Genomic DNA, 25,060 nt, shown 5'->3' with positions numbered 1-25,060 from the left:
TACATAGGGCCACGCTTCGGTCCCCGGCCCGGCCCGCTCCCCGACTCTGCCCAGGAAACCGCCCGCCAAGCCCCAGTGAGCACGGATATTTTTAAGTCACTTCTGCGTTTCACTTTTACTGTTTCTGACACAAACACACGTTCGCTTTCCCCACCCCCACCTGGGGCTAGGGGGCTCCTCTCCCTCTCCCCTGGAAAGAGGCCCGGGGGTGGTGCAGCGGACAGAGAGCTGGACTTTCGGGCCTGAGGCCCCGGGTTCCATCCCCAGACTGGGGGGTGGGGTGGGAGGGGGCGCTCTGCTTCCCTCTCTCTCTGATCTATCTACCATCCATCTCTCATCAAATACAGAAACTCTCCTGCCTGAGGCTCTGAGACCCCGGGTTCCATCCCCAGCACCACCATCAGCAGGAGCTGAGCAGGGCTCTGGGGAATAACAACAATAACAATAATAATAGGCTGGGGAGACAGCATTACGATTCTGTGAATGGTAGTGACATTCTTGTACATGAAAAAAAAAATTCTGCAAAAGAGTCTCCTGCCTGAGGCTCTGAGGTCCCAGGTTCCATCCCCAGCACCACCAGCAGTCAGAGCTCAGCAGGGCTCTGGGGAAAATAATAACAATAATAATAGTAGTAGTAGTAGTAGTAATAACAATAATGATAAGGCTGGGGAGACAGCACAGGGCTCTGCAGAGACCCTCCTCCCCGAGGCTCTGAGGCCCTGGGTTCCATCCCCAGCACCACCAGCAGCCGGGCTCAGCAGGGCTCTGGGCTCTGTGTCTCTGATGATTAAAACAAAGACTCCTATGTCTGAAGCCCCGTCATGCCCCGGCGCCGTCCGTAAGAGAATGGCACTCTGGTTCTCTCCTGCATAAACCCTTACTTTTTTCCTGATTTATCTATGGACTTTACTAATTTTAATTTATTTATTCCTGGATAGAGACAATAACTGCTAGAGGAGGGGGAAGACAGAGAGACCCCCGCAGCCCTGCCTCACCACTCAGGAAGCTTCCCCCCTACAGGTGGGGACTGGGGGCTCGAACCCGGGTCCTTGCGCACGGTGACAGGTGCACTGGGTGGGCCGCCGCCCAGCTCCCTGGACTCTTATTTTCCTGAGCCCTGCTCAGCTCTGGCAGAAGGTGGCCTGGGGATTGAACCTACCGCCTCTGGGGCTCAGGCCTGCGTGTCCTGTGCTCTGACATCTGAGCCAGGTCCCTGGGGCCTTAATTATGATGATTTTTTCTTTACTTCCTTTCGCTGCCTTTTTTTTTTTTTTTTTTTACTCTTGTAGTTATTGCTGTCATCGTTGTTGGCTAGGACAGAGAGAAATGGAGAGAGGAGGGGAAGACAGAGAGGGGGAGAGACAGACAGACACCTGCAGACCTGCTTCACCGCCTGGGAAGCGACGCCCCTGCAGGTGGGGAGCCGGGGGCTCGAACCGAGATCCTTACGCCGGTCCTTGTGCTTGGTGTCACCTGAGCTTAACCTGCTGCGCCACCGCCCGACTCCCAATTATGATTTTTTTTTTAAAGTAATGAGTTAAAGGGTCATGGAGACAGCATGATGGTTCTGCAAGGAGGCTCTGAGGCCCCGGGTTCGATCCCCAGCACCACCATCAGCTAGAGCTGAGCAGGGCTCTGGGGGGAAATAAAATGTAAACTCAAATAAAATCAAACGAAATAAAGAAACGAAACGGGGCCGGGGAGGCCGCATGACGTCAGTGCAGAGGCCTTTCCTGCCTGAGGCCCCGGGTTCGACCCCACACCCCCACGGGAGCTGACACACAGGGGCCGGGCCGGTCCCGCGGCCTTGCTGCCGGTCGCCACACCACCCCCGGGCGTCGGGGGCCCAGGCGGGCTGACCGGGTTTCGGGTTCGAGAGCCCCGCTTCCCAGCGGCCGGCTTATATAATGGGGCCCAAAATATCAGGAGGCGGAGGGCGGGGGGCTTCCTGCTGACATGCTTCCTGCTGATATGCTTATCTCTGCCCGGCTGGACGGGACAGGGGACAAGGGGACACGGGACAGGAGGACATGGGGACACGGGACAGGAGACATGCGACAGGGGAAAGGGGACACGGGACAAGAGGACATGGGGACACGGGACAGGTGACACGCGACAGGGGAAAGGGGACACGGGACAGGAGACAAGGGGACATGGGACAGGAGGACATGGGGACACGGGACACGCGACAGGGGAAGGGGACATGGGACAGGGGACACAGGACAGGGGAAGGGGACATGGGAAAGGGGACATGGGACATGGGGACACGGGACAGGAGGACATGGGCACAAACGGACACGGGACAGGGGACATGGGACTAGGAACAGGAGGACATGGGGACACGGGACAGGGGACACGCGACAGGGGAAAGGGGACACGGGACAGGAGACAAGGGGACATGGGACAGGAGGACATGGGGACACGGGACACGCGACAGGGGAAAGGGGACACGCGACAGGGGAAGGGGACATGGGAAAGGGGACATGGGACATGGGGACACGGGACAGGAGGACATGGGGACAAACGGACACGGGACAGGGGACATGGGACTAGGAACAGGAGGACATGGGGACAAGGGGACAGGAGGATATGGGGACACGGGGACGGGCACAAGGGGACAGGGGGACACAGGGGCAAGGGGACAAAGAGACAGGGGAACAAGGGGACATGGGGATGGAGGGACATAGGGACGGGAGGACATTGGTACAATGGACAGAGGATGGGCACGGGATGGGGGCGGGCGTACAGGGGGCTGGGGGACAGGGGCCTGGGTCAGCCCGGGGGGAGCCCCCCCGCCCGGCCCCCTGCCCACCCGTCAGGATCACCGTCCACTGAGCCCAGGGCCCCGTCTTCTGAGACCCTCTCTCGAATGTCTCTGGATGCACGACGGGGCCTGAGAGGGAGCTCGGGGACATGGGTTCGAGCCTGGGCACCGCACTGGACGTGCCCGGGCGCCGGGGGAGGGTCCTGAAGGGAAAAGGCGTCCTGGGAGGCGAGAGGGGCCCCGGCGTGTTGAAAGCTGATTCAAGAGTCCGAGCGGAGGAAAACCGGGTGGCTCAGCGGGCAGCGCGCCTGGCTCGTCTGCGTCAGGCCCTGGGTTCGAGCCCCCGGGAGCGGCTGGTGGGGATTCAGGGCCCCTGTCGACGGGTCCAGGGAAGGCAGGACGGACGGCCAAGTGCCCTGACTCCTGGCCCTCGAGTGCCCCCTGGTGGCCGTGTCCCTGGGTTCTGTGGGTGTGAGGGACCGACAGGTGACAGACGGGTGGCCTCTGGGGGTGTGTGTGTGTCTCCCTGCTTCAGGATGGAGACAGACAGACACACAGACGCCACACGCAAGAGCTTCTCCTGGTGCCCAGGGCTCTTCCCACGGGGCGCCCGTGCCCCACCGCTGAGCTCTGCCCACTGAGACACAGAGAGGAAGAGGAGAATGTTCCGTGGTGCCGGAGGGGCGCAGCGCGCGAAGTGCCGCCCTCTCGGCCCGCGGCCCCGGGTCCCACCCTCAAGGTGGCGGGCGCTGCTCTCTCCCTCCGGCTTCCATCAGGAAGACAGACGCTCTGCAGAGCGGGTCTGGGGCCAGTGGGGCGCACCTGGTTGAGGCGCAAGGACCCGGGTTCGAGCCCCAGGCCCCCACCTGCAGGGGGGAAGCTTCACGAGCAGGGCTGCAGAGGTCTGTCTCTTCTCTGTCACCCTTCCTCTCAATTTGTCTCGATCCGGTAAATAAAAGTAAGTGGTCCAGGAGGTGGCGCAGTGGGTCAAGCACTGGACTCTCAGGCATGAGGTCCCGAGTTCGGTCCCCGGCAGCACGTGGACCAGAGTGATGTCTGGTTCTTTCTCTATCTTTCTCATAAATAAATTCTTAAATAAAAAATTCTTAAATAAATTCTTAAATTAAAAAAAAAATCACATCCACTTTAACTTCTTTTTTAAAATATTTTTAAAAATATTTTTTATTTTATTTATTCCCTTTTGTTGCCCTGTTGTTTTTTTTTTGTAGTTATTATTGTTGTTGTCGTTGTTGGCTAGGACAGAGAGAAATGGAGAGAGGAGGGGAAGACAGAGAGGGGGAGAGACAGACAGACACCTGCAGACCTGCTTCACCGCCTGGGAAGCGACTCCCCTGCAGGTGGGGAGCCGGGGGCTCGAACCGGGATCCTCACGCCGGTCCTTGTGCTTTGCGCCACCTGCGCTTAGCCCGCTGCGCTACCACCCGACTCCCAATGGAGGAGTTTTAAAATAATAAAAATAAATGAATACATATATATATTAAATGAATATGTAGATACATATTTTTAAAAACCCGGGAGGTATCTTTCTCTCCCTGTCTTCCCCTCCTCTCTCCATTCCTCTCTGTCCTAGCCAACGACATAAATAACAACTACAACAACAATAAAAAAGGGCAACAAAAGGGAAAATAAATATTAAAAAAAAAAATTTTAAGAAGTATTAGAAAAAAAAGCTAAGAAAAAACAAACCCAAAATGATTCTGTAAACAGACTCTTCTGCCTGAGGCTCTGAGGCCCCGGGTTCAATCCCCAACACCACCATCAGCCAGCGCTCAGCAGGGCTCTGGGAGGAAATTAGTAATAACTTTATTCATTTTTGCCTCCAGGGTTATTGCTGGGCTCCGTGCCTGCACCATGAATCCACCGCTCCTGGAGGCTTTTTCCCCCTTTTGTTGCCCTTGTGGTTATTAGTGTCGTCGTTGTTGGATAGGGAGAAGCGACTCCCCTGCAGGTGGGGAGCCGGGGGCTCGAACCGGGATCCTCAAGCCGGTCCCTGCGCTTTTCTCCTCGTGCGCTGAGCCCGCTCGCCGCCCGACCCCCACAAGGGAACTTCGTTTTCGCGGCTTTGTGCCCCTTCAGAGACACGCGGGGAGACAGAGACCCCAGCGGCAGGCCGGGCCGCTACTATAACTGTTTTCTCTACCCGGCCTCCAGTTCCCTCTCCCACTTGTGCCCTGGCGCCTGGACCCCTCCAGAGACAGACAGACAGACAGACAGAAGCAGGACACATGGCGGGGAGACCGAGACGCCTGCGGCCCTGCGGGCGGGGTGTCGGGCCCGCGCTGGGCTGGGTGGGCACGTGCCCTGCGCCCGAGACGACGGGAGAGATGCGGAGACGAAGAGATGGAGACAGACAGACAGACGCGGAGATGGAGACAGACAGACAGACACGGAGATGGAGACAGACAGACGCGGAGATGGAGACAGAGACGGAGAGATGCAGAGACGGAGAGAGAGACACGGAGAGATGGAGAGACAGAGACGGGGAGATGCGGAGACGGAGAGACGGAGAGATGCAGAAACGGAGACGGAGAGAGACGGACAGAGGCGGAGACAGAGGCGGAGACAGAGACGCAGGGAGACAGAGACGCAGAGAGACAGAGGCGGGAGACGGCGCAGCCCCGGGTCCCAGGAAGCAGGGAGCAGGAAGCACGGCGGCCGTGTGGGGGCGAAACGTCTTTAATGGAGGCGGCGGGGCAGCACTGACTCGGGCGGCCGGGCGGGCGCCCAGCGAGGAGCCGGCCCGGCGTCCAGACGGGGGGGCGGCGGTCCCGGCAGCTGAGCGGCGTCCTGGGCCCACGGGTCTCACTGCGTGCGCAGCTGGTAGTCTGCGGGCGGGCGGGCGGGCGGGCGGGAGGGCGCTTATACTGCGGGGCCCAACTACCGGCGGGCGGAGGCCGGGGCTGCCTGCCGACAGGCTTAGCTCTGCCCGGCTGGACGGGACAGGGGACACGGGACAGGGGGACACGCGACAGGGGAAAGGGGACATGGGGCAGGAGACACGGGGCAGGAGGACATGGGGACACGGGACACGCGACAGGGGAAAGGGGACACGGGGCAGGAGACACGGGGACACGGGACAGGAGGACATGGGGTCACGGGAAAGGGGACGGGGAAAGGGGACACAGGACAGGACATGGGGACAGGGGACTAGGACAACCGACCTCGGGCCCCTCCCCACTGGCCCCGCCCCTCCCGCTGACCCCGCCCCCCTCCGGCCCCGCACCTCCGTTCTGCGTGATGTAGCGCACCCAGGGCAGGGCCTGGTACCCGCTCTTCTCGATGATCTTGAGGTAGCGCACCTGCGGGCGTGCGGCGGGGCGGGGTCACCGGGGGCGGGGGCTCGGGGGGCGGGGTGCCCCGTCCCGGGCGCGGCGAGCACCTGACCTGGATGCCCGACGTGGTGAAGTAGGGGATCTCGAACTTGACGCTGATGGGGGGCTTGCCCTCCTTGTCCTCCGCCTCCACGCTGGGCAGCCCGAAGTGCGCGCGCATCAGGTACTCCTTGCCGCCCTGGGGCGGGGCGGGCGGGCGGGCGGGGCTGAGTCCCTCCGCGGTCCCCCTCACCGGGAAGGACTGGATGGCCCCGCCCCGCCCCGCGGCCCCGCCCTCACCGGGAAGGACTGGATGGCCCCGCCCCGCCCCGCGGCCCCGCCCTCACCGGGAAGGACTGGATGGCCCCGCCCCGCCCTCACCGGGAAGGACTTGATGGCCCAGACCACGGCGCTGCTCTCGGGGACCCACTTGACGCTGCCCACGGTCGTCTTGAACTTGGGGGAGTCGGCGTCGTTGGGCACCGGGATGTGAATCTCCACGTTGTTGGCCGTGGAGCGGCGCTTGAACTGGCTCTTGGCCTGGGGATGGGCGGCGTGAGGACGGCCCCACGGACCCTGCGCGCACTCCCTCCCTCCCGCGCCGCCCCGCCGCCGCCGCCGCGCCGCCCACCTTGATCATGTACTCGATGCGGCTGTGCGAGTGCTTCTCAATCACGGACTCGATCCAGATCAGGGGCTTCACCTGCGGCGGCGCGCGGCTCGGGGCTCGGGGCTCGGGCTCAGCCCCGGCGGCCACCCCGCCCGCCCGCCCGCGTCCCCCGCGTCCCCCCCCGCGGTACCGAGCCCGCCCGCCCGCCGCTCACGTGCGTGTTGAGCCGGTAGGACATGAGCTCGAACTCGCCGTCGGGGGGGATGAAGGAGATGGTCCTGTCGTTCTCGAAGCGCGACAGCCGCACGCACTGGTGGAACTTGACGTCCTCCAGCTCCACGGACTTGCTCTTCCCGCCTGGGGCCGGGCGGGGCGGGCGACGGGCGCGGGGGTCAGGGGCGGCCCAACACACCCCGCTGCCGACACGACACCGCAGAGCGCCGCTGGCCCCGCCCCGCCGTCCCCGCCCCCGTGTCTGGGCCCCGCCCCCGCTGTCCCCGCCCCGTGTCTGGGCCCCGCCCCGCAGTCTCGGCCCCGCCCCCGTGTCTGGGCCCCGCCCCCGCCGTCCCCGCCCCCGTGTCTGGGCCCCGCCCCGCAGTCTCGGCCCCGCCCCCCGCTGTCCCCGCCCCGCCCCGCAGTCTCGGCCCCGCCCCCGTGTCTGGGCCCCGCCCCGCAGTCTCGGCCCCGCCCCGCGTCTGTCTGCACCCCGCCCCGCCCGGCCCCGCCCGCCCCGCCCGGCCGGCCCGCACTCACGGCCGGTGTTGTCGAACAGCACCTTGTCGTTGAGGCCCAGCCGCAGCTCGGGCATGCCCGACAGGAACACGCGCATGCGGATGGAGCCCACGATCTCGCTGCGCAGCACGTTGCCGTTGGCGCTCACCTGCGGGGCGGGCGGGGCGGGCGGGGCGGGTCAGGGTCTCCGCGCCCCCAGGACCCCGCAGCCCGCCCGCAGCCCGCCCGCAGCCCGCAGCCCGGCCGCGCCCACCAGCAGGTTGACGGACTCGATCACGTCCAGGAAGACCTCGTTCTTGCGGTACTTGATGCCCTCCGAGCGCCAGGACACCGCGTTGGTCACGGTGGCGGGGGGCCGGGGCGCGCCCGTGTCCAGCTTGTGGCCTTCCTGCGTGATGTACCTGCGCGCCGGCGACGCGGCCGTCCGTCTGTCCCGCCCACCGCCCAGCCCGCGGGTCTCCCGTCCGTCCGTCTGTCCGTCCCGCCCGCCCCACTCACTCCTGCAGGATCCTGCCGGCCGGCTGTCCGTCCTGCCCGCCCCACTCACTCCTGCAGGATCTTGCTGTCTGGCCGTCCGTCTGTCCGTCCCGCCCGCCCCACTCACTCCTGCAGGATATCCTGCCATCCGTCCGTCTGTCCCGCCCGCCCCACTCACTCCCGCAGGATATCCTGCCATCCGTCCGTCTGTCCCGCCCGCCCCACTCACTCCTGCAGGATCCTGCCGGCTGTCCGTCTGTCCCGCCCGCCCCACTCACTCCTGCAGGATCCTGCCGGCCGTCCGTCCGTCCCGCCCGCCCCACTCACTCCTGCAGGATCTTGCTGTCGGTGGTCTGCGGGTAGCCGAAGTCCATGAGCTCGTCCAGCAGCTCGTAGATGATGACGAAGTTGTCGCGGATACTCTCCTCCTCCAGCTCCTTGAAATACTCGGAGAACACCTGGCGGCGGGCGGGGCCGGACTGACGGACGCCGGGACAGACGGACACCCTCGTCCCGCCCCGCCCGGCCACTCACCTGCACCACCTTGTAGAGGAAGGAGAAAACCAGGGACACGCACGCATTCTTCTTGGACGTGGCCACCACTGCGCACGACCGTTAAGGAGGACACGGCACACGGGTTTGGGGACACGGGGACACGGGGACATGGGGACACGGGGATACAGGGACATGGGGACACGGGGATATGAGGACATGGGGATATGGGGACACGGGGACATGGGGACACGGGGATATGAGGACATGGGGATACGGGGACACGGGGACATGGGGACACGGGGATACAGGGACATGGGTACACGGGGATATGGGGACACGGGGACATGGGGACACGGGGACATGGGGACACGGGGACATGGGGGTACACGGGGATATGGGGACACGGGGACATGGGGACACGGGGATACAGGGACATGGGTACACGGGGATACGGGGATATGGGGACACGGGGACATGGGGACACGGGGACATGGGGACACGGGGACATGGGGGTACACGGGGACATGGGGATACAGGGACATGGGGACACGGGGATATGGGGACACGGGGACACGGGGACATGGGGACACGGGGACACGGGTGGGGGCAGGGGCACCCTAGGCGAGATGGCGGCAGCCCGGCCCGCCCCGTCTGTCCCTCCCGCCCGCCCCCGGCCGGCTCTCGGGTGCGGTACAGGTTGTTGTGCTTGACCCACATGAAGCGCACGGCGCCGTGGGCCAGGATGGGCGACAGGGCTCCCTCCTCCTCCTTCTCCATGAGGATCGGCATGAAGTGCTCCACCTCCGCCATGTCCACGTCGCCGCGGTAGTTCCTGCAGACCAGCACCTGCGGGCGGTCGGGGCGTCTACACCACACGGGGGGGCGTCTACACCACACGGGGGGGGCGTCTACACCACACGGGGGGGCGTCTACACCACACGGGGGCGTCTACACCACACGGGGGGGGCGTCTACACCACACGGGGGGGGCGTCTACACCACACTGGGGGCGTCTACACCACACGGGGGGCGTCTACACCACACGGGGGGCGTCTACACCACACGGGGGGGCGTCTACACCACACGGGGGGCGTCTACACCACACGGGGGGGGCGTCTACACCACACGGGGGGGGCGTCTACACCACACGGGGGGGGCGTCTACACCACACGGGGGGCGTCTACACCACACGGGGGGGCGTCTACACCACAAGGGGGGCGTCTACACCACACGGGGGGCGTCTACACCACACGGGGGCGTCTACACCACACGGGGGGGCGTCTACACCACACGGGGGGGCGTCTACACCACACGGGGGGGGCGTCTACACCACACGGGGGGGGCGTCTACACCATACGGGGGGGGCGTCTACACCACACGGGGGGGCGTCTACACCACACGGGGGGGGCGTCTACACCATACGGGGGGGCGTCTACACCACACTGGGGGCGTCTACACCACACGGGGGGGCGTCTACACCACACGGGGGGCGTCTACACCACACGGGGGGCGTCTACACCACACGGGGGCGTCAACACCACAGTGGGGGCGTCTACACCACACGGGGGGGCGTCTACACCACACGGGGGGCGTCTACACCACACGGGGGCGTCTACACCACACGGGGGGCGTCTACACGGGGGGCGTCTACACCACACGGGGGGCGTCTACACCACACGGGGGGGCGTCTACACCACACGGGGGGCGTCTACACCACACGGGGGCGTCTACACCACACGGGGGGCGTCTACACGGGGGGCGTCTACACCACACGGGGGGCGTCTACACCACACGGGGGGGGCGTCTACACCACACGGGGGGCGTCTACACCACACGGGGGGGGCGTCTACACCACACGGGGGGGCGTCTACACCACACGGGGGGGGCGTCTACACCATACGGGGGGGCGTCTACACCACACTGGGGGCGTCTACACCACACGGGGGGGCGTCTACACCACACGGGGGGCGTCTACACCACACGGGGGGGCGTCTACACCACACGGGGGGGCGTCTACACCACACGGGGGGCGTCTACACCACACGGGGGGCGGCTACACCACACGGGGGGCGTCTACACCACACGGGGGCGTCTACACCACACGGGGGGGGGCGTCTACACCACACGGGGGGGCGTCTACACCACACGGGGGGGCGTCTACACCACACGGGGGGCGTCTACACCACACGGGGGGCGCCTACACCACAAGGGGGCGTCTACACCACACGGGGGCGTCTACACCACACTGGGGGCGTCTACACCACACGGGGGGCGTCTACACCACACGGGGGGGGCGTCTACACCACACGGGGGGGGCGTCTACACCACACGGGGGGGCGTCTACACCACACGGGGGGGGCGTCTACACCACACGGGGGGGGCGTCTACACCACACGGGGGCGTCTACACCACACGGGGGGCGTCTACACCACACGGGGGGGCGTCTACACCATACGGGGGGGGGCGTCTACACCACACGGGGGGGCGTCTACACCACACGGGGGCGTCTACACCACACTGGGGGCGTCTACACCACACGGGGGGCGTCTACACCACACGGGGGGGGGCGTCTACACCACACGGGGGGGCGTCTACACCACACGGGGGGGGCGTCTACACCACACGGGGGGGGCGTCTACACCATACGGGGGGGGCGTCTACACCACACGGGGGGGCGTCTACACCACACGGGGGGGGCGTCTACACCACACGGGGGGGGCGTCTACACCACACGGGGGCGTCTACACCATACGGGGGGGGCGTCTACACCACACGGGGGGGGCGTCTACACCACACGGGGGGGGCGTCTACACCACACGGGGGGGGCGTCTACACCACACTGGGGGCGTCTACACCATACGGGGGGGGCGTCTACACCATACGGGGGGGCGTCTACACCACACGGGGGGGGCGTCTACACCACACTGGGGGCGTCTACACCACACGGGGGGGCGTCTACACCACACTGGGGGCGTCTACACCACACGGGGGGCGTCTACACCACACGGGGGGGCGTCTACACCACACGGGGGGCGTCTACACCACACGGGGGGCGTCTACACCACACGGGGGGGGCGTCTACACCACACGGGGGGCGTCTACACCACACGGGGGGGCGTCTACACCACACTGGGGGCGTCTACACCACACGGGGGGGCGTCTACACCACACGGGGGGGCGTCTACACCACACTGGGGGCGTCTACACCACACGGGGGGCGTCTACACCACACTGGGGGGCGTCTACACCACACGGGGGCGTCTACACCACACGGGGGGCGTCTACACCACACGGGGGGCGTCTACACGGGGGGCGTCTACACCACACGGGGGGCGTCTACACTACACGGGGGCGTCTACACCACACGGGGGGCGTCTACACCACACGGGGGGGCGTCTACACCACACGGGGGGCGTCTACACCACACGGGGGGGCGTCTACACCACACGGGGGGCGTCTACACTGGGGGCGGCTACACCACACGGGGGGCGTCTACACCACACGGGGGGGCGTCTACACCACACGGGGGCGTCTACACCACACGGGGGCGGCTACACCACACGGGGGCGTCTACACCACACGGGGGGGGGGCGTCTACACCATACGGGGGGGCGTCTACACCACACTGGGGGCGTCTACACCACACGGGGGGGCGTCTACACCACACGGGGGCGTCTACACCACACGGGGGCGTCTACACCACACGGGGGCGTCTACACCACACGGGGGGGGGGCGTCTACACCATACGGGGGGGCGTCTACACCACACTGGGGGCGTCTACACCACACGGGGGGGCGTCTACACCACACGGGGGGCGTCTACACCACACGGGGGGGCGTCTACACCACACGGGGGGGCGTCTACACCACACGGGGGGCGTCTACACCACACGGGGGGCGGCTACACCACACGGGGGGGCGTCTACACCACACGGGGGGCGTCTACACCACACGGGGGCGTCTACACCACACGGGGGGAGGCGTCTACACCACACGGGGGGCGTCTACACCACACGGGGGGGGGCGTCTACACCACACGGGGGGGCGTCTACACCACACTGGGGGGCGTCTACACCACACGGGGGCGTCTACACCACACGGGGGGGCGTCTACACCACACGGGGGGCGTCTACACCACACGGGGGCGTCTACACCACACGGGGGGCGTCTACACCACACGGGGGGCGCCTACACCACAAGGGGGCGTCTACACCACACGGGGGGCGTCTACACCACACGGGGGGCGCCTACACCACAAGGGGGCGTCTACACCACACGGGGGGCGTCTACACCACACGGGGGGCGCCTACACCACAAGGGGGCGTCTACACCACACGGGGGGCGTCTACACCACACGGGGGGCGCCTACACCACAAGGGGGCGTCTACACCACACGGGGGGGGGGCGTCTACACCATACGGGGGGGCGTCTACACCACACTGGGGGCGTCTACACCACACGGGGGGGCGTCTACACCACACGGGGGGCGTCTACACCACACGGGGGGGCGTCTACACCACACGGGGGGGCGTCTACACCACACGGGGGGCGTCTACACCACACGGGGGGCGGCTACACCACACGGGGGGGCGTCTACACCACACGGGGGGCGTCTACACCACACGGGGGCGTCTACACCACACGGGGGGAGGCGTCTACACCACACGGGGGGCGTCTACACCACACGGGGGGGGGCGTCTACACCACACGGGGGGGCGTCTACACCACACTGGGGGGCGTCTACACCACACGGGGGCGTCTACACCACACGGGGGGCGTCTACACCACACGGGGGGCGCCTACACCACAAGGGGGCGTCTACACCACACGGGGGGCGTCTACACCACACGGGGGGCGCCTACACCACAAGGGGGCGTCTACACCACACGGGGGGCGTCTACACCACACGGGGGGCGTCTACACCACAAGGGGGCGTCTACACCACACGGGGGGCGTCTACACCACACGGGGGCGTCTACACCACACGGGGGGGGGCGTCTACACCACACGGGGGGCGTCTACACCACACGGGGGGGCGTCTACACCACACGGGGGGCGTCTACACTGGGGGCGGCTACACCACACGGGGGGGGCGTCTACACCACACGGGGGCGTCTACACCACACGGGGGGCGTCTACACTGGGGGCGGCTACACCACACGGGGGGCGTCTACACTGGGGGCGGCTACACCACACGGGGGGGCGTCTACACCACACGGGGGGGGGCGTCTACACCATACGGGGGGGGCGTCTACACCACACGGGGGGCGTCTACACTGGGGGCGGCTACACCACACTGGGGGGCGTCTACACCACACGGGGGGCGTCTACACTGGGGGCGGCTACACCACACGGGGGGCCTCTATACGGGGGTGTCTACACTAGGGGTCACTGTCTCCACGGGGCGTCTACACTGGGCGCGTCCGCACCGGGGTCGCCGTCTACTCGGGGCGCGTCCACACCGGGGTCGCGTCCGCACCGCCGGCCCCGCCAGGCCCCGCGCAGCCCGGCCCCGCGTCCCGGCAGCCCCCGCGCCGCCTACCTTGCCCTTCAGGTCCAGCACGTACACGGCGCTGGCCGACATGGCTGCGGCGGTAGCCGGGCGTTGAGCGAGGCCCGGCGCCGCCCCGACGGTTCGCGGCTACTTCCGGGCGGGCGGGCGGCGCGCGGACCGTTATGTCCGGTCGGGGGAGCGGTGCCGCCGGGAGTGCGCAGGCGCCGGCCGCGCGTGCGCAGGCGCAGACCGCGCGGGGCGAGCCGCTTCCGCCCATAGGCTCGAGCTTCCGGGAAGCCGGGCGCGGAAGGGGCGTGGCCGGGCGCGGTGGGCGTGGACAGACGAGCCGCCCCGCCCGCGGGAGGCGGGGCCTGCGGGGCTCCTGGGCGGGGCCAGGGCAGTGGGCGGGGCCGGCGGGGCCCGGGCTCAGCGGGAGCAGGGCCCCGGGATGGAACGCGCATTCCCGCGGGGCCGAGCCCCGGCAGCCCGTGGGGACGCGCAGGGGCTCCCGGGAGCGTCCAGCCCGACCCCGGGGCCCGCCCATCAGCAGCACCGGGGAAAGGTGCCTGGTGTCGGTCCGTCTGTCCAGCCCGGCTGTCGGCTGTGCGCCAATGTTCGGTTTTCGCGGGCGCCACGGATTCAGAGCTCCAGGCTGACGAGCCCCCGCGCCACCGAGACACACACAGCCGTGAACTTCGCTCCCGGCAGGTGGGGGCCCGGCTCTCGAACCCAGGGCCTGTGCACGGCTCTTGTCCGGTCCTGATCGTCACCGCTGGCGCGGCGCCTGCGAATGGACCCGGACCCCGGACCCCGTTCGTGTGCGCACCTCCCCGGCCGGAGTACTTTTAAAAAACAAAATGACACGCATTCCAGGGCAGGGTGGGGAGACGGCATCACGGTTCTGCACAGACTCTCCCGCCTGAGGCTCTGGGGCCCCGGGTTCCATCCCCAGCACAGCAGCAGCCCGGGGCGCAGCAGGGCTCTGGGGAAAATAATATTAATAATTCTAACAAATAATAGTAATAATATGTATCTGCTCTAGGGAGACTAGTGATAGTAGTAGTAATTATTGTTCTGCTCACAGACTCTCCCGCCTGAGGCTCTGGGGCCCCGGGTTCCATCCCCAGCACAGCAGCAGCCGGGGCGCAGCAGGGCTCTGGGGGAAAATAATATTAATAATTATAATAATAGTAATAATATGTATCTGCTCTAGGGAGACTAGTGATAGTAGTAGTAATTATTGTTCTGCTCACAGACTCTCCCGCCCGAGGCTCTGAGGCCCCGGGTTCCATCCCCAGCACAGCAGCAGCAGGGCTGCAGGTTAAGCGTAAACTCAAACGAGAAGAGCCCTGTGGGCAGAGACAGGCTCACCGGAGGGACGGAGCCAGCGCCTCCCGCTCCACGCAAAGCGCCGGAGGGAACTCGGGCCTCACACTTGCCGGGCCTGTCCTCCCACTGTCCCGTCTGGGGCCTGAGAGCCGTTTCTTATTCTTTGATTTCTTTCCTCTTTAAATAGTTTATCTTATGAGCGCGATTGCCCAGAGCCCTGCTCGGCTCTGGCTGCTGGCGGTGCTGGGGACTGAACCCGGGCCTCCGAGCCTCCGGCAGGAGAGTCTGTGTGCAGAACCCGTGCCGGCTCCCCAGCCCTTGTTTTATTTTCACGGGACCGAACCCGGCCCATGTGAATCAAAGCCGGTAGCGCACGTGGCGCAAAACGAAAGGACCGGAGTCAGGATCCCGGTTCGAGCCCCCGGCTCCCCACCTGCAGGGGAGTCGCTTCCCAGGCGGTGAAGCAGGTCTGCAGGTGTCTGTCTGTCTCTCCCCGTCTTCCCCATCTCTCTCCGTTTCTCTCCTGGCCAACAACGACGACATCAATAACAACAACAACAATAAAACAACCAGGGCAACAAAAGGGAATAAATATTTAAAAATCTTTAAGAAAATAAGAAAGCCCCTGTGGGGACCGCCCCTCCCCGCAGGTAGAGCAGGGCTGCAGGTGTCTCTCCGTCTGTCTAGGGCCGGGAGACGGCAGGATGGTTCTGCACACAGACTCTCCCGCCTGAGGCTCTGAGGCCCCGGGTTCAACCCCCAGCACCACCAGCAGGCAGGGCTCAGCAGGGCTGGGGGGGGATAAATACAGGCCGTGCACCAGGCTGAGACGTGATTCCAGGCCCCAGTCCCCAACTGCAGGGCCGCAGGGGTCTTTCTGTCTCCCCCTTCCCTCTCGATGTCTTTCTGGCCAGTGAATCGAACCAGTGGCGCTCAGACCCCGTGGGCAGCTCCTCGCCGCCCTGAGCCCAGAAAACAGACGCCAGCGGCTCACAGAGCGACAGCAACGAGGCAGTTTATTCGCCAAGTCGGGGGAGAGCAGGGCGGCTTGCGCGGGCGGCGGAGCCCCCGTGTCCGTGTGTGCTGTCGTTGTGTCCGTCCCGTGTGTCCCTGTGTCCTGTCACGTCGTGTCTCTCTTGGGCCGGCGGGCGGAGGCCCTGTGTCCTGTCGTGGCGCCCCCGCCCCGGCGACTGCCCCCAGGGCCACCAGACACACGCGGAGCCGGAGTTGCAGCCGGAGGGCGGGTGGGTTTTAATGGTCTCGGGCGGGGGCCTCCCGCTCCTGGACGACGCTCCAGAGGCCGCGGGGCTACTTGGTCCAGCTGACCTTGGGGATGTCGTAGTGCTCGGTCAGCGTGTCCAGGTGCCGGTTGAAGTCCTGCGGGGGAGGGGACTCAGCGGGCGGCCCCCTCCCTCACACTGCCCCTCCCCCTCCCCCTGACCCCACCCACCTCCCCCAGCCCCCTTCCCCCTGTCCCCACCCCCCTCCCCCCGCCACCCCGCCCCCACCCACCTCCACCCTCTGCTTGTGGGTCTTGGAGGCCTTCTTCAGGATCCTCTCCATTTGCTGGGGGGGGAGAAGGTGTGAGTCTCGGGCGGGTCTGGGGGGGCGGGGGCTGCATGTCTCCCGTGCTGGGCGCGGGGGTCCTGCCACAGCCTCTCCCACCCGGGCGCCCAGACCCCAGCTTCGGTCCCCTGAGCCTCTGGCTGACGGCCAGAGAAATGCTGGAGGTGGCGCCTGGCTGAGCGCGGACCCAGGTTCGAGCCCCCGGCCCCACCTGCAGGGGGAAAGCTCCACCGGCAGAGGGGCAGGGCTGCGGGGGTCTGTCCCTCTCCCTCGCCACTTCTGTCTAGCCAGTAACAAATAGAGAAAATGCTTTTAAAAGGCTTTTAAAAAATGAAAAGCTTAAGGGAGTCGGGCGGGGGCGCAGCGGGTGAAGCGCAGGTGGCGCAAAGCGCAGGGACCGGCGTGAGGATCCCGGTTCGAGCCCCCGGCTCCCACCTGCAGGGGAGTCACTTCCCAGGCGGTGAAGCAGGTCTGCAGGTGTCTGTCTGTCTCTCCCCCTCTCTGTCTTCCCCTCCTCTCTCCATGTCTCTCTGTCCTAGCCAACAACAACATCAGTAACAATAACAATAACTACAGCAACGACAGCATTAACAACAACAACCACAGCGACAACGAAACAAGAGCAACAAAAAGGGATACGCAGTAAAAAAAGAAAAGAAAAAAGGAAAAAAAGAGAAAAAAAAAAAAACTTACCCGGGGTGCCCCCACGATGACCCCCAGGCTGACCCCCGCCCCCTCCCTCTGGGCTGACCCCGCCCCCTCATTCTGGGCTGACCCCGCCCCTCCCTCCGGGCTGACCCCGCCCTCTTCCTCTGGGCTGACCCCGCCCCTCCCTCCGGGCTGACCCCGCCCTCTCCCTCCGGGCTGACCCCGCCCCTCCCTCCGGGCTGACCCCCCCTCCCTCCGGGCCGACCCCGCCCCTCCCTCCGGGCTGACCCCGCCCCTCCCTCCGGGCTGACCCCGCCCTCTCCCTCCGGGCTGACCCCGCCCCTCCCTCCGGGCCGACCCCGCCCCTCCCTCCGGGCTGACCCCGCCCCTCCCTCCGGGCTGACCCCGCCCCTCCCTCCGGGCTGACCCCGCCCCTCCCTCCGGGCTGACCCCGCCCCTCCCTCCGGGCCGACCCCGCCCCTCCCTCCGGGCCGACCCCGCCCCTCCCTCCGGGCCGACCCCGCCCCTCCCTCCGGGCCGATCCCGCCCCTCCCTCCGGGCCGACCCCGCCCCTCCCTCCGGGCCGACCCCGCCCCTCCCTCCGGGCCGACCCCGCCCCTCCCTCCGGGCCGATCCCGCCCCTCCCTCCGGGCTGACCCCGCCCCCTCCCTCCGGGCCGACCCCGCCCCTCCCTCCGGGCCGACCCCGCCCCTCCCTCCGGGCCGACCCCGCCCCTCCCTCCGGGCCGACCCCGCCCCTCCCTCCGGGCCGACCCCGCCCCTCCCTCCGGGCCGACCCCGCCCCTCCCTCCGGGCCGACCCCGCCCCTCCCTCCGGGCCGATCCCCGCCCCTCCCTCCGGGCCGACCCCGCCCCTCCCTCCGGGCCGACCCCGCCCCTCCCTCCGGGCTGACCCCGCCCCTCCCTCCGGGCCGACCCCGCCCCTCCCTCCGGGCTGACCCCGCCCCTCCCTCCGGGCCGATCCCGCCCCTCCCTCCGGGCTGACCCCGCCCCCTCCCTCCGGGCTGACCCCGCCCCTCCCTCCGGGCCGAGCCCGCGACCCCGCCCCTCCCTCTGCGCTGACCCCGCCCCTCCCTCCGGGCCGATCCCGCCCCTCCCTCCGGGCCGATCCCGCCCCTCCCTCCGGGCCGACCCCGCCCCTCCCTCCGGGCCGACCCCGCCCCTCCCTCCGGGCCGACCCCGCCCCTCCCTCCGGGCCGACCCCGCCCCTCCCTCCGGGCCGACCCCGCCCCTCCCTCCGGGCCGACCCCGCCCCTCCCTCCGGGCCGACCCCGCCCCTCCCTCCGGGCCGACCCCGCCCCTCCCTCCGGGCCGACCCCGCCCCTCCCTCCGGGCCGACCCCGCGACCCCGCCCCGCACCCGCTTCTCCTGCATCTTCTCGAAGGCCGCCTGCGCGGGCGTGCGCTTGTCCAGGCCGCGCCGCTTCTCCTCCTCGCTCTTCTTGCTGGTCCCCATGGCTTCCAGCAGCTGGGCCTGGTCCTTGTCCTTCTTCTTCTTCTTCTTCCTGGGCCGCGGGCCGCGTCAGGTCGGGTCCCGGGGGAGGAGAGCCCGCCCGCCCCGCCCCGCCCCGCCCCGCCCCGCCCCGCCGACACTCACCGCTTGGCGACGCCGAGCTCCGCGACGCCCTTGAGCTTCAGCGGCCCCTTCTGCACCTGCTCGTAGGCCGCCGCCATCTCGCCCGCCGGCCGCTCCGCCCGCCTCCGCCCCACTTCCGGCCGCGCGCCGCCCTATCCGGCCCGGCCGCCACGCTGCCCCGCCGCGATTGGCTGAACCGGGGACGCGCGTGCGCACTCCGGCGACGGCCCCGCCACACTTCCGGGGGGCGGGGCGGGGGCGGGGCGTCGCGCTCTTGACACACTTCCGCTTCAGACACCCACTTCCGGCTCCGCAGCCGCTGGCCGCCTTGGGCTGGGAGGGGCGCTCACCGGAATCCGCTTCTTTCTTGGTTGTTTTTTTTTTTTTTTTTTTTTTTTTTTTTTTTAGCAATTTGCCTTTTTTTTTTTGGCGGGGGGCGTCTTGTGCGTGAGCGGCCGCCCTGCGTGCGGTGCGAGCTGCGTCTGGGCTCCCGGCCGCGGCCACAGGAACCTGATTTCCTAAACTCCGTCTTCAGTCCGTGCAACTTTGGGGAAAAGTCATTTTAGTCATTTCTTATCTTTCTGTTCCTTTCCTTTTAATTAGTTGTTCTGTTTCTGAGAGAATTGCAGCGAGAGGAAGAGAGACACAGCGACACCAGAGCGCGGCCCGGCTCCGGCTGATGGTGGTGCGGGGCCTTGAACCTGGGGCTCCGGAGCCGTGGCATGAGCGTCTGTTTGCAGCACCACTACGCCGTCTCCCTGCCTTATTCTATTCTATTCTATTCTATTCTATTCTATTCTATTCTATTCTATTCTATTCTATTCTATTCTATTCTATTCTATTCTATTCTATTCCAGCATATTCTATTCTATTCTATTCTATTCTATTCTATTCTATTCTATTCTATTCTATTCTGTCCTGTCCTGTCCTGTCCTGTCCTGTCCTGTCCTATTCCATTCCAGCATATTCTATTCTATCCTATTCTGTTCTGTTCTATTCTATTCTATCCTGTTCTGTTCTGTCCTATCCTATCCTATCCTATCCTATCCTATCCTATTCTATCCTATTCTATCCTATTCCATTCCAGCATATTCTATTCTATTCTATTCTATTCTATTCTATTCTATTCTATTCTATTCTATTCTATTCTATTCTATTCTATTCCAGCATATTCTATTCTATTCTATTCTACTCTATTCTATTCTATTCTATTCGGGGACGGATAGCGATGTAGCTCGGGCGGAGCTCACTCTTTGCACGACTGATGTCCTGGGTTCTAGCCCTGCCATCCTCCCCCATCAATTTTATTGAGGTGCGATTGATTTTTTAAAAATATTTTATTATTTTTTTATTCCCTTTTGTTGCCCTTGTTTTGTTGTAGTTATTATTGTTGTCGTCGTCGTTATGGATAGGACAGAGAGAAATGGAGAGAGGAGGGGAAGACAGAGAGGGGGAGAGAAAGACAGACACCTGCAGACCTGCTTCACCGCCTGGGAAGCGACTCCCCTGCAGGTGGGGAGCCGGGGGCTCGAACCGGGATCCTGACGCCGGTCCTTGTGCTTTGCGCCACCTGCGCTTAACCCGCAGCGCTACCGCACGGCCCCCAATAAATAAAATATTTAAAATAATCAGTGCTGGAGATCAAACCCAGGACCAAACATTCAGCTTCTGCATCACCTACCATGCTGCCTTTTAAATGGTTCATTTTTATTTACTATTTTAATTTACATTTGGGTGGCGGACCTCGCAGAAGGGTTCTGCACACAGACTCTCCTGCCTGAGGCTCTGAGGTACCGGGTTCATTCCCCAGCACCACCAGCAGCCAGAGCTCAGCAGGACTCTGGGGAAATAACAGCAACAACAACAATAATAATAATAATGGGGAGCCAGCATGATGGCTCTGCAAAAGACTCTGCTGGCCGAGGCTGTGAGGTCCCAGGTTCAGTCCCCAGCGCCACCGTCAGCCAGAGCTCAGCAGGGCTCTGGGCTCTTTCTGTTTTGCAAAATAAATTCTTCTTCTAGCGTTTGCCCTTCTTCCGCAGCCAGGCAACAGCGTCAGGTTGAGCCTGATGTAAAGTTTCGAGACCTCCTTTGAATCTGGAGAGGTGGCAGTCGTTGACTATGTGGGTCGTAGTCTGTCTGGAGCCACAGGGGCAGTTCGGGTCGTCTCTGGCTCCCCAGCGATGGAACATAGCGGCGCACCGGCCATGGCCTGTTCGATAGCGATGGAGGAGGGCCCGATCATAACGTGCTAGGTCAAAATAAATGAAACATTACAAATCTAAAAAATAAAATAGAGAAGGCGTATTCCCTGGCCATGGGGCTGGGAGCTATGTTTTGCAGAATTTATCGAGCCTTCCTTCCTTCCTGAGTGACTGGTACTCAGAATCCAGGGGCTCTGGGGGTGCAGTTGGCCCCCATGGGTGCAGGGGGACAGGCCGAGGAGCCACTGGATGGGGACCGGGGCCGTCCCTTCCCGCTTCTGCCTGCAGGGGGCAGCAAGTGACTATGGAGTCTCTTAATTTTTTACACATTCACTTATTTTTCCCGTTGTTGTAGTTATTATTATTGTTGTTGTTGTTGGCTAGGACGGAGAGAAATGGAGAGAGGAGGGGAAGACAGAGGGGGAGAGAAAGACAGACACCTGCAGACCTGCTTCACCGCCTGGGAAGCGACTCCCCTGCAGGTGGGGACCCGGAGACTTGAACCTGGATCCTCACGCCGATCCTTGCGCTTTGTGCCACATGCGCTTAGCCCGCTGCGCCCCCGCCCAACTCCTTATTTAAAATTTCTATTTATTATTGACTAGAGACAGAGAAATTGAGAGGGAAGGGGGAGATAGGAAGAGAGATAGGGAGATACCTGCGGCTCTGCTCCACCACTCGGGCAGCTTCCCCCCTTCAGACAAAAATTAAAAGACCAGGGGCTTGAACCCAGGTCTCCGCACCGTGATGTGTGCACCACCTGGCCTCATGATCACGGATTCTCCAGCCCCCGGGTCCTGGGCTTGGAAAGGCAGCGGGTGAGAGGGCTCCGTCTCTGCCCCCCACCCTGCGCAATTCTTTTGATTTATTTTTATTAGTGATTTAGTTTTGATCAGCGAAATCATAAGGGAGTCGGGCGGCGGCGCAGCATGTTAAGCGCAGGTGGCGCAAAGCGTAGCGACCGGCGTAAGGATCCCGGTTCGAGTCCCCGGCTCCCCACCTGCAGGGGAGTCGCTTCCCAGGCGGTGAAGCAGGTCTGCGGGTGTCTGTCTTTCTCTGCCCCTCTCTGTCTTCCCCTCCTCTCTCCATTTCTCTCTGTCCTGTCCAACAACAACAGCCTGCCCTCACACAGCTCAGTCCACTGAGGGTCACCCCTGGGGTGTCCCCCACTCTGCCTCTGGGGGAGACCATCCACTATTCCTCTTTCTCCTTCTGGCTTGCTCTCACTCAGCACTGTTCCCTTCTCTCTTTCCCATGTTGTAGCGAGCAGACCTCGTCCTTTTTCACAGCTGAGTAGTACTCCACAGGGTCCTCCCTTCACCACTCACCTGGGTTGTCTCCCCATGGGCACTCAAAGATCTCTCTGGAGGCTGCTTTAGAGACGCCCGGGAGAGACCCGGGGACTGTCGCCTCACTGATCTTGCTGGCTGCCCCGCCCGGGAGGCCCCCAAGCCCAGCACAGGGGCCCAAGGCTACCAGTCAGTGGCGGGGGACACGGTCTGACCCGGCCTTCCCCTCTCCGTCCCTGTCGCCCTGGTGGCCTGGGCACCGTCCAGAGGGCTGGGCTGTAACCCGACTCTCTGCCCAGCTGGGGGTGACGGGGTGGCGGGCAGGGAAGGGGGTGCTGCCTGCTCAGTGCTCCCAGCTGGGTCCCCATCGCGCGGCCATGGGCAGTAAGCAGACCGTCTTCACTCACGAGCAGCTGGAGGCCTACCAGGTGGGAGCAGGGTCCCCGAGTCTGTGGGCACCAGGTGGGAGCAGGGTCCCCGAGTCTGTGGCACCAGGTGGAGCAGGGTCCCCGAGTCTGTGGACACCAGGTGGGGCAGGGTCCCCGAGACTGTGGGCACCAGGTGGGAGCAGGGTCCCCGAGTCTGTGGCACCAGGTGGGAGCAGGGTCCCCGAGTCTGTGGGCACCAGGTGGAGCAGGGTCCCCGAGTCTGTGACACCAGGTGGGAGCAGGGTCCCCGAGTCTGTGGCACCAGGTGGGAGCAGGGTCCCCGAGTCTGTGGCATCAGGTGGGAGCAGGGTCCCCGAGTCTGTGGGCACCAGGTGGGAGCAGGGTCCCCGAGTCTGTGGCACCAGGTGGAGCAGGGTCCCCGAGTCTGTGACACCAGGTGGGAGCAGGGTCCCCGAGTCTGTGGGCACCAGGAGGAGCAGGGTCCCCAAGTCTGTGGCACCAGGTGGGAGCAGGGTCCCCGAGTCTGTGGCACCATGTGGGAGCAGGGTCCCCAAGTCTGTGGCACCAGATGGGAGCAGGGTCCCCGAGTCTGTGGCACCAGGTGGGAGCAGGGTCCCCGAGTCTGTGGGCACCAGGTGGGAGCAGGGTCCCTGAGTCTGTGACACCAGGTGGGAGCAGGGTCCCCGAGTCTGTGGGCACCAGGTGGGAGCAGGGTCCCCGCGTCTGTGGACACCAGGTGGAGCAGGGTCCCCGCGTCTGTGACACCAGGTGGAGCAGGGTCCCCGAGTCTGTGGCACCAGGTGGAGCAGGGTCCCCGAGTCTGTGGCACCAGGTGGAGCAGGGTCCCCGAGTCTGTGGGCACCAGGTGGAGCAGGGTCCCCGAGTCTGTGGCACCAGGTGGGAGCAGGGTCCCCGAGTCTGTGGGCACCAGGTGGAGCAGGGTCCCCGAGTCTGTGGCACCAGGTGGAGCAGGGTCCCCGAGTCTGTGGCACCAGGTGGAGCAGGGTCCCCGAGTCTGTGGCACCAGGTGGAGCAGGGTCCCCGAGTCTGTGGCACCAGGTGGAGCAGGGTCCCCGAGTCTGTGGGCACCAGGTGGAGCAGGGTCCCCGAGTCTGTGGCACCAGGTGGAGCAGGGTCCCCGAGTCTGTGGCACCAGGTGGAGCAGGGTCCCCGAGTCTGTGGCACCAGGTGGAGCAGGGTCCCCGAGTCTGTGGGCACCAGGTGGAGCAGGGTCCCCGAGTCTGTGGCACCAGGTGGAGCAGGGTCCCCGAGTCTGTGGCACCAGGTGGAGCAGGGTCCCCGAGTCTGTGGCACCAGGTGGAGCAGGGTCCCCGAGTCTGTGGGCACCAGGTGGAGCAGGGTCCCCGAGTCTGTGGCACCAGGTGGAGCAGGGTCCCCGAGTCTGTGGCACCAGGTGGAGCAGGGTCCCCGCGTCTGAGTGGCCGTAGGGCACCCAGGTTGGGAGAGGAGACCCCCACATGCTGCAGGGCAGCCCTGGTCTGGGTGAGGGTCTCTGCCCCATTCAGGGACGTGGAGGGGGGCTCCTCAGCCGTCTGCTGATGGGCTCTCTCTCTCTCTTTCTCTCCCTCCCTCCGTATCTATCCGTATCCGTCTGTGTCCGTCCCTCTGTTCATCTTCCATCAAATCTATCTGTCTCCGTGTCTCTCTGTCTTTCCATCCATCATATGTATGTATCTATCTTTCTATGCATCTATCATCTACATATCATTTATCTATCTATCATCTATCTATCTACCTATCATCTATCTGTATCGTCTTCCTCCCCCTCCTGCCCCTCTTGTTCCCTCTCTTCCTCTACCTCTCCCTCCCTATGTATCTCCCCCCTTCCCTCTCTCCTGCTCTCTCTCCTCTCTATGTATCTCCCCCCTTCCCTCTCTCCTGCTCTCTCTCCTCTCTATGTATCTCCCCCCTTCCCTCTCTCCTGCTCTCTCCTCTCTATGTATCTCCCCCTTCCCTCTCTCCTGCTCTCTCCTCTCTATGTATCTCCCCCTTCCTCTCTCCTGCTCTCTCCTCTCTATGTATCTCCCCCCTTCCCTCTCTCCTGCTCTCTCCTCTCTATGTATCTCCCCCTTCCCTCTCTCCTGCTCTCTCTCCTCTCTATGTATCTTCCCCCCTTC

The 25,060-nt window shown here is 64.8% G+C and overlaps 2 protein-coding genes across 2 annotated transcripts; both read right to left on the bottom strand.

Moving 5' to 3' along the window:
* Positions 1–5,453: 5,453 nt before the first annotated feature.
* Positions 5,454–14,109, bottom strand: AP1M1 (adaptor related protein complex 1 subunit mu 1). Its single transcript, XM_060184463.1, has 12 exons — positions 13,952–14,109; positions 9,100–9,256; positions 8,450–8,517; positions 8,243–8,373; positions 7,692–7,839; positions 7,460–7,586; positions 6,921–7,063; positions 6,728–6,799; positions 6,478–6,636; positions 6,170–6,295; positions 6,009–6,084; positions 5,454–5,610 (listed from the first exon to the last, which is right to left on the bottom strand). The coding sequence occupies exons 1-12, from the start codon at positions 13,991–13,993 to the stop codon at positions 5,588–5,590; spliced, it is 1,272 nt and encodes a 423-aa protein (XP_060040446.1). The 5' UTR covers positions 13,994–14,109; the 3' UTR covers positions 5,454–5,587.
* Positions 14,110–16,465: 2,356 nt separating this feature from the next.
* Positions 16,466–19,200, bottom strand: FAM32A (family with sequence similarity 32 member A). The gene is made up of 4 exons (XM_060184457.1): positions 19,062–19,200; positions 18,825–18,969; positions 16,745–16,798; positions 16,466–16,609 (listed from the first exon to the last, which is right to left on the bottom strand). The coding sequence occupies exons 1-4, from the start codon at positions 19,136–19,138 to the stop codon at positions 16,541–16,543; spliced, it is 345 nt and encodes a 114-aa protein (XP_060040440.1). The 5' UTR covers positions 19,139–19,200; the 3' UTR covers positions 16,466–16,540.
* Between the last annotated feature and the right edge of the window lie 5,860 nt (positions 19,201–25,060).

The sequence above is a fragment of the Erinaceus europaeus genome, unplaced genomic scaffold (genome assembly GCF_950295315.1).
Source record: "Erinaceus europaeus unplaced genomic scaffold, mEriEur2.1 scaffold_541, whole genome shotgun sequence".
NCBI classification, from domain to species: Eukaryota; Metazoa; Chordata; class Mammalia; order Eulipotyphla; family Erinaceidae; genus Erinaceus; species Erinaceus europaeus.
Note: the sequence above shows the minus strand (reverse complement) of the source record. Positions and strands in the feature narration are given on the sequence as shown.